General features: G+C 33.3%; 1 protein-coding gene across 1 annotated transcript; it reads right to left on the bottom strand.

Moving 5' to 3' along the window:
* Positions 1-2,985: 2,985 nt before the first annotated feature.
* On the bottom strand, positions 2,986-5,953 carry LOC127833319 (cytochrome P450 3A19-like). The gene is made up of 4 exons (XM_052358499.1): positions 5,894-5,953; positions 4,924-5,061; positions 3,817-4,051; positions 2,986-3,324 (listed from the first exon to the last, which is right to left on the bottom strand). The coding sequence occupies exons 2-4, from the start codon at positions 5,055-5,057 to the stop codon at positions 3,238-3,240; spliced, it is 456 nt and encodes a 151-aa protein (XP_052214459.1). The 5' UTR covers positions 5,058-5,061; positions 5,894-5,953; the 3' UTR covers positions 2,986-3,237.
* Positions 5,954-18,161: the final 12,208 nt, after the last annotated feature.

Here is an 18,161-nt window from a genome sequence, read left to right as displayed (position 1 = left end):
TGTCCGGACTTGCAAAGAAAAAAAAGGCAACTCATGTAGTCGATTTCCCAACAACTGTTACAGCAACGCCTATAAACTACAGAACGTATACGCTTTCACACGAATTTACCATTAAAAAGAGCCCCAAAGGTGCAACTTGGTAAAGACATCTGAGTGTCAATAATAATAATTGATTAAATGCGTTTTTTATATAATAATAAATATGTATGCATATACACATCATTTTATAATAAGGGTATGTTTGTAAGGATCTTTTTATGTTTTTATTTTAACATTATGATTGTAAATATTTTATATATATCAAGGTGTTATTTATTAAGAATGATCGTGTAGTTGTTTAAATCTATATCTAATAGTAAATACACTTTTTCGTATGGTTCCTTATCACAATTTCTATACCATTTTATGTTTTTGCTGACTTTTTTTTCTAGTTCTTCTATCATATATCTCATTTTGAAATATATGTTATTTATTTATCTAATAAATATGTGGAGGTAAATTAGATTTACATTACAGTTTGAATAATGTTTTATTGATATTGTCTATAGAAACTGACTTTTAATTTATTATAACATATCAGAAATTATTGTATTGGAAGTAAATGTTGTTATTAAAAAATCAGAGCAGTACAGTTGTATACGTGTCAACATTGTAAGGGGAAGATGGCACGTTAGCATTCAACGAGTTCCAGCACGGGCATTCAACAGACATGCATCATGCTTGTATAAAATTGCTTTATTAGACTTAACATTCCCGATGAACCGTTTACTGATCTATTCAACCCATACCCTTGCCCTACCTTCTGACTGATTCACTTTTAGCACTGGGAGGAGCAAAAATGCAAGTATACCATCAGGAAACGATATACACGGGTTATTTCTGAATGACTGTGTGGAGGCAATGCAGGCCAATTGCAAATACGCAAAATGAAGACAAGCCCCTGAAGTCTAGTGATGAACATTGGCTGTACCTTCAGGAGGATGCTTAGGGGAGGATCGTGAATATTGGTAACGAAATCTATTCAGTTGTGATTTTCCTCATTTTACGGCGACATCGGAATAAATGTCTGATGGTAGGACACTCAAGAGAGGGAAACAGACTTTCCCGAATGATAGGGAGACCTCCAGTCCTGTTTACAATCACTCACAAGATATTGCTAAGAATATCAAGTTTTATCTGTGGTCTATGGCTAAGTATATTTACGATTATGTTTAATCCTTCTTTATTAGACACCTTAATATTAATAGCGTGTAATAAATCCGTGTGCACTAGCAACCAGATGAGTTAACAATGAAGGACAATTATCAGCGGTGAATGATACTCAGATGCAGAGAAACCCTGCATTAACCACTGTTTATCTAAGAGAAATACGTAAATTTTATGGATGATCAATACAATGAACGGAATACTTTGTGAAAAGGAAAGATTCAGAAACTAGACCTTTTAAATATGGTATGTTTATAAGTGAAGCTGCCGGTTATCTTTATTCTAATGCGTTGTTATCAACAAACGAATTCTTAATTAATTTGATATTTTGCTACAGTAACATAAGTAATATATCACTTATACAAATGTATAAGGGCATTAACAATGAATTTTTTTGTAGAATAGGACTATATATATGATTAGGAAAAGTAATTGTACATACAAGTATTTTGTTGTGTTATTATTATTTGAGTTATGTGCCCGTACGTTCGATAATTATAACATGTAACAATCAATGGTATATTGTTTGTGAGAGGTTGTTGGTACATTGTATACGTTACTTGTACCCAAGCATTCTCATTTTTTAAAGTCAAACTTAAGCAAACCTTCACCGGCATCATCTTGGGATATTTGTCAGCTGTCATAACTTATCTGTCATAGTATCTTAGAAGGAAACACTGTTTACGCTATATACAATCATCGAAATAAGCATAATTCCGTTCTGAAGAATTGAGCTTTCGTAGCAAAGTAGAAAAAGAGACATCTGTAATCACAATCTAACCATGTTTAATTTTACCGACCTTCAAGAAGCCATGCATTCTTTGTTTTACATAATATTACCTTTCATGAAGCTAATGTTACTACAATTTAGCACTTCTTGCACAATCATATGAGCGAATTCTAGTATAATACATATTAGTTTATGCTTTTATTTAAATGGGAAACGAACCATACTGATTGTAACGTTTAAAACTGCAATCAATGATAGAAACATTAATTGTTCACCTTGTCCGTACCTTATTACGCCACTGGGTATCAACATATGTGTCTGCGGAGTTTTGAGGTAACACAATTAAGTAATTATATTTCTTCTTCAATAATATTTGTTTTTAAGTGGCTTAGCAAAGTCACATGGTGACTGTGTTTTTTTAAAATCTTACTTCGCACAATATACTCTTTGTTTCTCACATGTTCACCGTGTCTATTATCGTAGTCTTACCTCTTACATCATGCTAGAATTTATTTGGCCTTTCTCAGGTAAAATGCTTTCTGTGTATTCTTCTAAATAGCTGTTAATTATTTAGTCAGTAACGCTACATAATGACATGAAAGTAAACCATATGACTTGATTAAAAATAAAGAGCTAATATTTATCCGTGTATTACCTCAATGATTAGTATGGAATTGCTATATTCGTGATATATTCGTTTTACTTCAAACTACTTTAAACGCACGGTGTGATACAAAATAGTAAATTAGGGAGTTAGTGAGAAGCCGAGTAGCTTTATTCTGTCACTTTTAAAGACATATAGATATGAACGACCGGATAATAATCGACTAAGTCACTAAAGGATTTAAACATGAACTTGTCTGACGTGTTCAGAATGATTGGACGCTGTGCCGTGCATAACTACTGTAAATTGCGTACACACTCAAAATAAAGACACAATATAACATTTTCACAACCTATTTTGAGCAACTAGTACAATTTAAAATCTGTTAAAATTAATTTTTTTACTGTTTTTACAAAACGAACCACATTCTGAAAATTCATATATTTATTATACAATTCCAAAACATCAAACAATGAATAAACTTTCATGTATGATAATGCTGTCCGCCATTGCAGATTTTGCTCAAACGTATTTGTAGAAGGGTTGATAAACTTTAATAAAGTTTAATGTGGATTATGTCGTAATTATATTCTTTCGGATGCTGTAGCGAAATATTGTAGTTTAAATCAGTTTAAAACGTGCCGAACCGTTCTATTCTGTTCATAAAGGCTCTTTTTCTTATTTTTTTCTGTACTTGTTATGTGTTACTGCCTCGGGGTTCGAATCGCAAATGGACTGGGGCACCATGGCGCGCCAATCCGTACGGACTGCGTGGTAATGGCACCTGTGATGAAACAAGTTTATATACGACGATATACAGACTCACCATGCAGACCAACAACATCAACATGACACTGATCTCTATCCTAAAATAAATACCATTAAAATTAGATCATTTGGTTTGAGCTGGAAACTGGTGATTTTCTAGTATCCCGTTTAAAACGAGCTATACTAGTATACACAATTTGAGCGTGTAATTTCTGCTTATAGAGTTCACAACTGTCGAGTTAATGATGGTTATTATTACATTTTTTTATATATACGCACATAAAATTTGAAACATTTCGTGGGAAAATCGGGGATAAGCACGTGCTTGAATTTTTGTCTGAAATTAATCATGAGTCTCATGCATTGTGCGATCCATGACGATACTTTCTGTCATCCGTGGATTTTAATGTAAACTACATGTTAATGTCAACTTACTCTTAGTTCCCTTCCTTTCCAGACCTGTACTTTCCGAAGATGCTATTGTGCACATATATATATCATTACTAACCTTAAGCTCGCTTCCTTTGTAGATCCTGTATTTCCTCAAGATGCTTATGTGTACATATATATCACTACTAACATTAAGCTCGCTTCCTTTGTTGATCCTGTACTGCCTCAACATGCTGATGACGGTCATCTTGACCTCAAGCTGAGCTAGACGCATACCCACGCAGTTCCGCGGCCCAAATCCGAACGGCAGGTAGGCATACTCGTTGATCTTGTCCTTGTTCTCGGGCGCAATCCTTAGAGACAATGTTTATAGTTCACATAAAATATATTCCCCCAAAAGCTTCTCAATTTTTGAACAATTTAATAAGTCGTGGAAATGACTTATTAACATGAGGGGAGGCAGAGATAACTCGTGTGACCGACGTAGTGGCTGGTTGGAGGGAACGAGATAACTAATTCGTTATGATGATAGAATCAACCAATCAAAGTACAAGTTGTTGAGGCTACCATGACTGTGTACGTCATAATTCAGGCTTATTCGCGTGGTGAACTGCTTTTCAAACTTTGTGCATTATTAGTGTAAAAATAGGACGCTTTATCAGTCAACATAATTATCGCTTTTGTTCATGCAAATCTAGTATACTATTACGAAGTCGATATTACAGAGCAACTGGCAAATATGTAAACACTATTAAACTACAATCACATTGTTTCAGGAAACAAATTATTGTAATAATCATAGTATCGTAGCAGAACACAAAATAAAACATCTTTCAAGGCAACAAACATACCAAAAACAGAATACCGTGTATTTATGAGCTCTAGTTAGCGATAAAATACATTTCTAAAGCAAGTTGACATGTTTGGATTTACGCATTTTGCATTGCTAACATATGAACATTTCAAGCAACTGATTTACGAATCTTTAATAATATACCAGTATTTACTGAAGCTGCCTTTGGCATTCTCGTTTAACGTTCATTCACGCTATGGTGTGTTTTGGACCACAGCTTGATGAGGAGTTGTTAAATATTGTAATATACGATATTTTTTCACAAACATGTAAGGCTAATCAACGGAAAGAGACATACCAGTTACAAATATACAGAACACAGCACAATCTTTTTGTAATGACATGTCTCTGGAAACTAAGTGTCATATGTACCTCTCAGGATTGAATGTAAACGGGTCATTCCAGTATTCATCCAAGAAGTGCAAAATGTCCGTGACAAACTGGCAGTTCATGCCTTTTGGGATCTTGATTCCAGAAATTTCAGTGTCGCGGTCACGCATGCGCATGAGTCTAAAACAACACGCGAATGCACGAATGTTTAATATATCTCAGGAATTTCATTGTCGCAGCTAGGCATTAGGTTTACTAAATAATAAAAACTTTATTACATGCATGCATGCTTTACTTGATTCCATGTATTTTGTTTGCCATTCGACTGATAGCGGCTTTACCGGCGTATAATAAAAGCGCTGAATATGACCAGCTAAGGCTTTGAATGAAGGAATTCAACAAATAAATGTATAGCTATGTTCTTTAAAATCATACAGTATGATAACATAAAAAACCAAAACAATTATGTTTTTGAAATTCTGGCGAAGAGAACTAAGTCATTTATTGATAATGTTTTGCTGACAATGCATATATTGAAACACAGCCAAGAGGTAAATTGGGAAAAGAGTCGTTAAAACAGTTGAGTAGTAAAGCACGGTTAGCTCCCATTTGCAAAGAGAGAGTAGACACGAAAAATATTATAATGTTTATACAATGTAGATATCATTAACCGCATGCCGCAGTGTCTTGTGCCAACTCATTTTATTATTCAAAAAACGTGTCAGTAGATTTTAATCATAACTAAGCTGTAAATGAATGTCAAACCGTATCACAACGGCGAAAATGAATGTACGTTTCTTTGGCGAGGCTTAGAAAACCTACTTTATGACTTCTCGAGAGATGCAGGTCATAATACCATGCAAAAATAACCTTGATTTTAATCTTGACCGACTTAATGTACGCTGCTTTATATTCGCATGATACGTGAATATTAATCAATTCCGTAAGAAAATTTCATACTTTTAATAAAACAAATTAAACATTTAATCCTAGTGTTAGATAACAACCATACCTTGTAGCTGGCGAATGAACCCGCAGTGTTTCGGAAATACCATGTCCATATACTTAAGAGTGAAGAAATATTCGTAGGACAGCGGGCTCTGCAAACAAGACATATTTGGGGTTAATGTCCCGAACATTTCACACCGTCAACGTCGGGATGTACTTAATACGTTACCGCATAACATGATCTACGTTTTGTTTGTTGAGTTGGACTTTGACAGTTACCAGCAGTATTTCGGTCATATCACGGCCTTGAGTTCAAAAACTCACAATGTTCCAGGGTTAACTGGTTAACCATTACGGAATGCACATGTTTATGTCAGTAACTAACACTTGCCCGTCTTAAATCAGAGATAGATGGGTGCCATTTACAAGAGGCATAACTTATTTAAGCAAATACATGTAAGATGAAACAAGGCTACGGCGCAGTCAAAGTTAAATATTCATGTGTTCAGAAATATACTGTTGCTTATGTGTTAAATTTCATTACAGGAAACACATTTTCATCCTATACATTTATGAAAATGTATGAAAAATTATTATTGATCTAGCGAAAATCATACTTAAAACTTACTAAATATTTTCCTAAATATGTTTTCAAGATTTTACATAATTTGATTTGAACTTTAAATGATATAATAATCACAAGTTTGTTAGTTATTTTCTTCAATTCATTATGATCAACTACCTCGCCAATTTCGTCCTCGATAACATTCGCGAGCTTCTCTTGAATCTCAGGATTAAGGGCAAGTTTATAAAAAACCCATGATATGCCCGCTGCTGTAGTGTCATAGCCAGCGAGCATGAAAATGATGGAGTTAATCAGTATCTCCTCGTCTGTCAGGCCTGAACAATAAGAAAAAAGCGATGACTTATAATCCGAGTTGTTAAATTCAATATAATTTTATATAAAAGAGTAAATTAAAATAGTATTTAATTTTAAATATGAAAATGAAATAATAAAAAATGTATGTTAAAATGTCAATTTACACTAGCTTGTAATACTTCAAAGAATGGCCAGGGTCCTTATGGGTGTTCAAAACAGATGTTATTGTTTAACAACGTGGATATAATGATATATAACATACCAAAGTTGTTCATTGAAGGTTTAAACAAGATAGTAGATGGTAATATTTTTGTTTGTAAACCAAGTACAAATGAAAAAATTGATATTGCATATCTTTGAGACATCGATGAGTTCGTCTTACACACAAATTCGATATTAATCGCAAAAGCCATAAATATATATCCATGCTTCAATCATGTTACTTAAACTGTATTTGCATTGCAGTACAAGTACATTGCAGTACAAGTACATTGCAGTACTACACTTGGAGACTTCTAACAAAACACTTACTCTGTGACTTTCTTTAAGCAACACTTCTCAAACTTAAATATTTCAAGATTTTGTCTACTTTCTGTGCATGCTCACGATAAATTCATTCATCATTGATAATCGGATGATTCAGCATGTATGTTAGGTAGCAAACAATGTGATGGCTTGATAGGGAATATTAATAAGAGCCATATTGTTTTCTAAAATTAATTATAAATTTTCATGGTTTAAGAACCCACCCAGAAGCAAACAATTTGATACCAAGATGTAATAATATATTAAACACAAAATGCAACACAAACGACAAAAACATTTTTACAAAAATTAAGCACGCGTGCTCATGACGTCATTATTAACACGTCAAACGACAAAAGTCATATTCTTTCCCGCTAAAACTGCAGCTTTTGAGCGATTTTTCATAATATCTTTAAAATCGGTGACGTAGAGGTATGATAAACAGAAAAACAGGTTACTGCCTGATCTTTTTGTAATATATCAGGCTCGGCACGAATTAAATAACGGCTCGGCAAGCCTCGCCATTATATTATACTAAGCCTTGCCTGATATATGACAAAAAGATCAGACAGTAACCTGTTATTCTCTTTATAGCGCCTTTATTAGTAACTAGGTGGTTGCTAGGATAGTGGAACAAAGAAGGTTTTAATGTGTTTACGAACCCCCAACCTCTCACACATATATTTCATGGGCATAAAAAAACAAAAAATGGTTACAATAAAACAGCATATGTATTTTAACTAAAATGTCTACATCAAAACAAAAAGTTAACATAGAACACAAATAAAATAATTTGATTCTACTGTGGCTCGAACCTTGGACCTCTCACATGTATAGCGAGTTTGTAACCACAACACTACGGAACCGCTTGAAAAATCACCTTCTTACTAAGATATTAAGGTAGTGGGAGCCTAATGGGTACTTTTCCAGAAACACTCTTTGTTATTATTTCCGCATAGTAAATTGTATATTACAACTAATTGCACAATTTGCCGGTTAACCTTTTATACTTGGTTGAATACACCTACCCCTTGACTCAGTTGGGCGTTTTCTATGGAGTTACCCTATATCCAAAATATATAGTTTTTTGTAATGGGATATACATATATTTTGACAATTAACTTAATAAACGAACTCGACTGGATTTTGTTAGTTGATACAGAATGAGAAAAGTGTTATTGAAAGCGAATTGTGCCTTTAATGTCCAATAATATATGCACTTATCTGGATAAAATTTGCAAAAACGACAACAAATGGTTCAGTGACAAGAAACTTTAATTACGTTTTAAGTAACTTGTAGTGCGATGAAATGCATATATTGTACTTATTTATTTAACACAACATATTTCTACACACTGAATGAATTTCAGGAAGTTTTAACGGTCCAATCTCAAGAAATTTTACTTTGAGTATGCCTACCCCAATTCATTTTCACGTAATGAATTTAAGTATAAATTTGTATATCACTTCATTTTGGGGGTTTTCTAGTTGCTTATTTAAAGCTACAGTTATAAACCATGACATGTGAAGAAATTTAGCTAATTTTGAATTAATATTGATATAATAATACATTAATAATACAATCTTAAGGTCACCTAAAGTCAAAAGGCAAAATATGAATACAGGCGCAGTTCACCACAAAATGTCAAAGTTGTCCCAATATTACGTAGCATAGAGATGTATAAGTTATCATGTTTCTTTAAACATGTGGCACAATAATATTCAACTTATATTTTAATAAAATTAGCCAGATTAATGACAACTAGATGTAAATAATTTAGTATCAGTATAAAGCCATTGCGTGATTAAGTGGCCGCGTGTCATTTGAAAGCCATATCTCGTTCCGTCACTTTTCGTCACTGAAAAACTGACCGAATTCAGGGACCACTTCAGATAAAATATTTTTTTGCCTTTGTGACTTTTGGTAGTTCCTCATTGTTTTTAGCAATGAAAGAATCCCTAAAGTCATCCTCTCCGGGACTAGAAAATATGGCTTTTAAATGACAAAAGACCAGTCCATATCCCGCAATGTTTTCAGCTGTTGGTCGCTTTAGAGTTCCTCTATGCAACAGCACGTCTAACAATCTAATGTTCTTTGCCTTTAAGGCTTTTTATGACTTAAACAAACTGAATAATGGATTGCAGTTACAGTAAAGATGTGGGCCATATTTTCAGTAATTTTACATGTTTTAAGCAAAGATCCCAGTGCTTCAACATCATCCGGAGCACTGTGGGCGTTGCAGGTTGCCTGGAGAACACGTTGACTAGATCTTCCTGTTTGTGTGACTGTCCAGGATACGATTTTTGAAAACCGGCAAAGAGTCAACAAAACTGCTTACACAATTACAAAACGTTTCAAAACAGTGTGTGTTCAGCAATGCACTAACCAAAACCGAAAATCAAACCTGCGCCCATTATGAGCAACACAAATGGCTCTGGGAATCTTTGCAAGCCACGTCATAAAATCATGTAGAGAAGTTTTAATTGATACACTATCAACACTTCCACCATTTATACGCATTATGCCATGATCATCAACAGAGATACCAATCACTTTCTAAGCTTCGGAAGAAATTGGCACTGTTGTCTTCACATATGTCGAGAACTTAAAACCCGTCTCCAAATGCACAGCAGCAATCTGAGTAATATCAGGCATTACTGTACCTCGAACTGAAATACAAAATTAAATTCACAAAATGCTTATTTCATGAATTTTATAATTCGCCTTTAAGTTTCATTCTGACGTCCTATATGATCGTTGGTTATAAGAAAAATCATTTTTCAGCACAACAAGCACATTACATATTGACAAGTCGTTGAACTCAAATTATCGCTTGTGAAAAGAATTCACCATTTATATGAATAGCTCAGAATTTTAATATATATGTTTGCTCCTACATAAGATTTATTACTAAAAGTAATGAATTTATTTATAAAAAAATTGTAAATATTTGGAATAGCTTTTAATATTTATAATAACAATCACAAATATTTTAATAATGTGCCTGCCCTGGGGTTCTAACCAAAAATCTTTATAAAAATGTTTTACCAAACTATGAACACAGTGCCTTTAATAAAACAATTATTATAAATATGTTTCATGTTCATCTGGAATAGGAAATAAAACGACAGTTGATGAGAAAAAATACTTAAATTTTGCACCAGAATAGTCAATAACATTGTATTAAAAGTTAGTTTTTACACTTACTCCATTTCTTTCTCATAAGCATCAATGGCAGCCTTGTTAGACGACGCAGTTGAGATTTTCTTGATGGCTTCCCCAGCACGAGCCTCCATCTTCTTAAGATTTCTATTTGCAAAAAGCGTTATGTTTAGAGTGGTTAAGAAGTTAATTGCCTTCAACGGCCTGCCCAAACTGACTCATTGCTGAAAAGAGAATTAAAAATGATAAGAACATGAAAACGAAATAAGGCCGTAGTTACTTAATAATGACGTCACAATGTATTTTCATAGAATCCATTCGTATCATCATTACATTATTAAATAACATGAATGAGCAATCAATTGGATTTAAAATACAAATGCGAAACTAAATTTGAAAACTGAATATGATGGACACCGGAATGTTTCCTTATTTATTACACGATAAACAAATACTCACTGGGAATGACACTTGGAATTATAAGGGGTTTGAAAATGTGTAAGAAGTCCAAAGATCAATGGCAATTGTACAGTACTTAAACATTGATAGAAATGGCAGGTTGAAAAATGAAGACATGCATACCTGTTCCAAGCTTGGTATTTACGTCAAAGCATGGCATTCACCTGATCTTGAGATGGTGCTGCTTTTCAAAACGGTTGACTTCTCTACAGTCAGTGTTTTCACAAACAACGTACAAATAACCACTGAGGCCATTGTGTAGTTCGCCAACAATGTTATATATTGTCATTTGTTAAGCAAAACCTCCAGCTCAACGGGTCAATCAATCTTCTTCCATCCCCCCTACTACTTCTGCGTACTCTTTTCACGCCATTTGGCAAATGCGAATAGCTTTTACGTCAGTCATTTTCACACAAATCGCCATCGCAGAGCTCGGTTAATGAATAATTGTTATCGAACACAACGTTGTCGATCGGTGTTTGCTTCTTTTTTGATTTGCAAATCGCTCGCTTTTATTTCGCACTTTCTTTGTTGCTAAGAAAATGTCAGCAACCGTGACGTCATGAACACAAATATTTTATGAAACTAATTAATTTAACTTATATTTGTATTGTAAAGTTATTAAATCTTAAAGAGATAAGCAAATTTAACTCTTAAATAAAAAAATACAAATTTATTTCGCGTATTTTGTATAATTTCCGGACTTTACCGTAGATATCGCTTATAGCCGAAACGTTTTCCGAATACGGCCATATCGACCGACTATTCCCGATCTCATTAGGCACCTACTGCCTTAATAAGTGACTGTAATGCAACGGTTATCAATAAAACCGTGTAATCGCTGTCGTCTTGTAAAATTGAAGAAAATACAAGTTAACCAAAAACTCGAACAGCAAAAGTCTGCGCTATTGTTAGAAAAAAACACAAAATAAATATATTTTGATTATGTTTTGTTTTTATACAAAACCAGAATGTTTCACCGGCTCGCGTATTTACCCAGTCCCTGTGATCTTTTATTATTACCCAGTCCCTGTGATCGGTTATTAATTAAACAAATTAGCTTTGCATTATTGGCAATAAATGTTGTAGTAAATGTAATAGGCACAAATGCAGTACTTATTTACACTAATGTACACAAAAAATCACCACTATGCAAAATATTCTTCAAACAAAATATATACATTGTCCGTAAAATAACTTCTCCCATAAGCGAAAAAAAAACGTATCACATACTAGTCGCCGCACTTCAGTGCGACGCCAATAAATGATGAAACAGATTATCTTTGCAGTAGGTCACATACAAGACATATTAAGTCAGTCATAGTTATCTCTACCTTCAAAACCAACATAGTTGTAACAGTCAATTGCTTAATCAGTGACCAAAAGAAATTGTAATGTAACCAATACTTAGATTTATTTATGAATAACTACTCTGGCACGAAATGTTAAGCCTTTTTTTCACTTACATAAATAAGAAAGCTAATGCTTTCTCTTAAATGTGTAAAGCAAAAACTTAATATAATATAGTTTGTAATTTAATCAACATTTTACAATAGTCAATGTAACGTATAACTTTTCTGCTTTAGTTTTATGTTTGTTGAAGCCTTTATATGAAATTTCTACCATTTACAAAAGAAAACTATATATTTGTATACTTGCAATTTAATTTACAGAACATTCACCATGTGACAACTTTGCAAGAACTTTGCGGCAAAGTTACCGCAAAGTCCCGTATGCAAATGAAGTTTGCGGGAACTTTGCAAGAACTTTGCGGCAACTTTGCAGCAACTTTGCAAGAACTTTGCAGCAAAGTTACCGCAAACTCGCATATGCAAATGAAGTTTGCAGGGACATGGCAAAAACTTTGCGGCAAAGTTGCAGCAAACTTTTACAATGTAAATTAAGTTTGCGGCAAAGTTACTGCAAACCAATGTGCACACAAAGTTGCCGCTTGGTTGCAATTTTGCTGCAAGAACAGTTTGCAGGAGGCCTGTTTTTTTCGGTAAGGGTAATTTGCGGCCGGTATTTGGCCCTTAACCCAATGTCGAAAGTCATACAGTCTGTGGACCAGTTCCGGTCTGCCTTTTGCATTTCCCTGCAAATTTCACACCTGCGTTAGGCCCATTTCTTTATCGTCGTGGGATGAAAGATATTTTTTATATCTACAATTTAAGTCCAATTTGAATGAAATCGAGCACAAAATAAGTACTTAAATGAAGCATGTAAACAACGTATCCGATTCCGATCCAAGTCGAGCAGTTCCGACTCGCATATCTATTTATAGATATGTGCAAATCGGTGATCATCTCAAATGGATTTTTGTTTGTCACTTATGACAGTTTGTGTAATTCGTTAAGTTCAATAACAATAACTATTAATTCAAACTAAAAAAACCCTTATTACTTCAAAATATAAAAAAACATATCAAAATGTTGGTAATATATGTGTTTTTTTAATCGCATTACTTTTGCTACATTTTGTAGGTGTATGTACTTGAAACTATTATTATCGCAACACATATAAGATTGGACAAGACATACGATTACGTCTATTGCTCCAATTTTGGAAGTGATGTGACACAAAAACTGCGAATGAACTACTCCCAAACTTCCGTGGATGCAATCACTGACAGTTTATTTTTGGTTTGGTCGCCCACTGCAGCCTAATTTACTTTGATGATGTGCGCTTATAAATTGCAGGTATTACCAACACAAACTTCATAAATGATTTATACTGTAAATTCAAACTATCATATTTCATAATTTGACACGATTCGTGAAAGCGGTTTACGGAAGATTATACAAAGGCTGCAATAAACACGTTATTACGTCACTTAATTATACAAATGTCATAGGAATATCTCCGCAAAAAACATTGTCATAACGGACGTACATGACAAATGGTCTTGGCGTGATGTGGCAAATGAATATGATTATTGTATTGATCGGCAATCGGCAAAAAACGTTTGTCTGTGGGAATGTTGCTGTTTTACCACAAAATTATATAGTTCTTTTTTCACGTTATTTCTAAGTTATTGTCCCCTACCGGTGAAACCGGAGGAGACTTATGGTTTGCGCTCTGTGCGTCAGTCCGTCACACTTTTCTGGATCCTGCGATAACTTTAAAAGTTCTTCATATTTTTTCATGAAACTTGAAACATGGATAAATGGCAATATGGAGATTATGCACGTCATTTCATTTTGTTCCTACGTCAAGAATTCCGGTTGCTATGGCAACAAATAGACTAGAAATATTGCTGAAAATGGTGGAGTTTCACCGATAGGGGACTTATATTTCTTGGCAATAGTCTTGTTTAGTAAGTGTTTTGTGTGATACATGGATTTAATGTAATAGTATCAATACTTTTAACTGTTTGTCTCACTTCCTGGGATCAAGATGTACACCATTTCATTCATATGAATATTTTTGTATATGAGCATGCCATTTGTGTACGTTACATGCTTTAACGAATTTTAAGGTATGTCCAATGGAAGACTGAATTACATATTTTTTGTCAATCATGTAAAACTGTTTCGTTGCTTCTTGAAATATCTTCCTTCATACATGTGTCTGCATCATCTTCAACATCCATTAATGTGTTTGTTCTGTTAAATACAACCATGCCATGCTTATTGATTGATTCATCACACCTAACTTAGCGTATTTAGTTCACACAGAGCGTGAATCAATCGAATCAAGACAAAAGTCATTGACACAAGACACTTTCATTTGATATTTTATCAAATTTCTCCTTTTATTTAGGATTGATATTTAACCAACCGTTTTCGATTAAAAACTCTATACATATTATTATTAAGTGTTGACATTATTGGTACTAAATCGATGTTAAAATAACTGAGCTCAAGATGCTTTTCCGAATGGTCTCATGAATGTTGAAAACATGTAATAATAATAATAATAATAATAATAATAATAATATCAAAAACAACAACAACAACAACAATAATAATGATAATAATAATAATAATAATAATAATAATAATAATAATAAGTCATAATTAATAACAATAATTATAATTATGTAAATAACGTATGTCTAACGACAGGCGCTTTCATTTGTTGTTTAATAATCATACGTTGAAAGATGTTTTGACCTACCAATAAGTGACATTTGATTATATTAAAGTCATTTGTTCTTACAATATTACATTTCCCAAAATTCTTTTTATAGCGATTATGGACGCGGACTATTTCGATTAACTGAATAGAGAAAAAAAATAAACCACACTGATTTCACCAGGAGAGAAACTCTCTTTAGCATGCACCTCAAATGCTTAGAGCCTGTAAAGACTGAAATATGACATTTGACAACATTGAAGATATTAAAACAGACCTGCATGTCTTACACACGCATTTATAAAAGCGTAATTTGAGCGTGTACTATCAGTTAAGATAAATTGAAAACAAAGCTCTATTCATTAAAAAGTAATGCCATCTTCCTTGAAATAATTTTGTTTATAAATGTTTAAAATAAATTACCACGATAAAAGCAATATAGAAAGTGTATGTAAATTATGCATCAACTTTCAAATCATTAGCAACATTTTGCAATTTAGAACAGCGTGTGTTAATAGATTTTACCTAGACCATTGTCATAATTTTCAAAGACAAGTTCATTTCGTTACTTACCGCGCGTCAAATGCTATTTTACAGGCACCTTATGTATCAAAAAAGTTTTTTGCAAAATGGCATTCCGTATTTATGTTTTTAATCAGAAAAAATTGTATAAAAATATTGAGTAGATCTTTGCGATTGCATTGAACATGTAAAAAGTGAAACATAAATTGAATAAACAACAAACAATCCGACAGCTAAAATTCATAATTTTAACAGTTAATAAAATCATAAGTTTTCTGCAACATCCTACGAATCGCATGTATCATTCATTCTAGCTTTACGAGATGACTACGATAGTCTCCGTATAATTTAGTGATCCACCGACATCGGTATTGCTTTATCAGTTTTATCTTCCCTTAAACCTCATTTGCACATCAATAAAAATTATGAAATATGATAGAATATATTTACAGTTTAAATAATTTATGAAGTTTGTGTTTGTAAAGTTTCTCCGTTAATATTAAAAACTCTCCAAGAAATAAATGGGTATTCGGATTACAGTCTACGGCCACTGTTGTCTGCCTTAAGTTGCAATAAATACTAGCGAATAGTTCATAGATGATTATCTGCAACACGCGAAAAACAGCTCAGCATCGTCCACTCAGTTGACAAATATACATATAAGGGTCAATCCATAAATCTACCGATAAAAAAACATCTAAAAAATAAATTATATTATTTGCACAGAGAATAAATATTGGTATAAATTGAACATAGAAAGCCAAAACATAAAACAAATGTATCAATACAAAATACTTCCCAGAAGCATTCATCATTTGCTATGACAATGTTAGCCGTCATAAAGCACTGGATGTGCGTCTTGAAATAGACAACTTGATTACATCCAGCCTCAGCCCATATTCAGGCATCCTGTGATGTTACAGTTGTTTTTTTTTCATTTTTAAATCAACAGGAAGTACCCATTTTCCGTTTTTACTTTTTAAGTAAATAAACAATTCATGTCATCAGGTTTTATCTTCAATAGATGTATGTTGATGTTTCCAGCAAGTTTGCGTGAGTGTCATCATTGCTGTGTTTAATCCAGGTCACAATGTTATGACTGCCTCACGTTTGGAAAATATCGCAAATGCATCAAATAATCAAAACAGACACGTTTTGAAATATAATAGATAAAAACAACATAAAAATGTATGTTCGCTTTCTAGCAATGGTTGAATGTTTAATAATAACCTGTTTTTCATTACGATACCGAGACAAAACTTCTGTAACATAGTAGATCCTGTGAATGCTTCACAAGGCTACTTGATTCCTTAAATTAAATAGTATGCAATGGCTTTATATATCGTAAAAGAACTCATCGGGTTACATCAATGTTTTAACAATGTCACGATTCTTTATCAAGAAAAATTAAGAATGTTTTTCTCTTGGGCCATGTTCTACCAAATAATTACATCATCTCAAAACGCATAATAAATCGAGGCCGCGGCCCTTTGGAAATCGGACACCAAGCTTAATATCTGATGCTAATCATGGTCGCCGAGTTATAATGAAAATAAATTTACATATGATTAAATAAGGATTATGTTACACAAATGAGGGAAGGCCACAACTTGTCAATAGACATGATAATAAAACTCTAAACGTCTCATTTTAAACGCAACACCACACATTCGGTAATGGAATTTTTAAAATTTAACTCGCACGACTGTATTCAGACGTATAGTCGGTAGTAGGTGGTTAACGTATAGTTTTTAATTATCGGGTAGATGAATGAAAATCTGACACAGGACATACCTTTAGTATTTATAAGGAGCAAATCATTTGTTTATATATTAACACATTGAAACGATTGCGTTTTAATGCATGTTCACATTTTATGTGCGTTGTACTCCTACACGATGATTAATCAATTCTGATCAATTAAACAACACTTATGAGATCAGATAAATTTAATAACGCTTGACTTAAGTGCAAATTGAGTTGTCATTGAAGCGATTAAATTAAAAGCATTTACAAAGTGTATCAAAATAAAACGTGTTAAACCGCGTTTGAATGATTTAAAAATCATTAACTTATAAACTTATAGAATGTACTGAAACAACGCTGCACTAAAACCCTTTAACATTTATTGTGTCAACAAACCTCTCAAAATTTTAGCGTTTAATTTGTGTGAGTATTGTTATTATTAAAACAAAATCAGTGAATTGTTTCCTGTTGCACTACACTTTGGTGTCAACCCAACATTGGGGTTAAACTCCAAAGTACGTTACCATAGGAACGTACTTTGCTCTAATCCAGACTTCTGTATTGAACAGCGTGTGTTTTGTTCGATGTTTATTGTAAGTGATCATAAAAATAAATCGGGTTGCAGTGATACATAATCCTTCTTAACACCTTCCTTTTGTATGCTCAACAACAGCAACAAAAACGACGAAAACACCACCACAATACGATGAAAACACCACCACAATATAAAAAATATGTCCATCATCAGCATCAACAATAACAACACCATCACCGCCATTATCTGCATCGTCTTCGTCAACAAGATTGTATCTTCATAATAATAATCTAAACCATCACATTATTAGCATGTTATTACCATTATCAGCATATAATACACGATACACATCATCTTTATAAGAGTATTCATCAAATGTTTCAAAGCTATATTTCAGTTACCAGACTTGAATATTCCTGATATTT

Source organism: Dreissena polymorpha, chromosome 6 (genome assembly GCF_020536995.1).
Source record: "Dreissena polymorpha isolate Duluth1 chromosome 6, UMN_Dpol_1.0, whole genome shotgun sequence".
NCBI classification, from domain to species: Eukaryota; Metazoa; Mollusca; class Bivalvia; order Myida; family Dreissenidae; genus Dreissena; species Dreissena polymorpha.
This window is presented reverse-complemented; position numbering and strand designations above follow the sequence as displayed.

Coding starts and splice junctions, on each gene's coding strand:
- LOC127833319 (XM_052358499.1), bottom strand. CDS start 5,057: ATGCGCATGCGTGACCGCGACACTGAAATTTCTGGAATCAAGATCCCA. Junction 4,052..4,923: donor TTTACATTCAATCCTGAGAG/GTACATATGACA, acceptor ATTGTCTCTAAG/GATTGCGCCCGAGAACAAGG. Junction 3,325..3,816: donor ACAAAGGAAGCGAGCTTAAG/GTTAGTAATGAT, acceptor GTTTCATCACAG/GTGCCATTACCACGCAGTCC.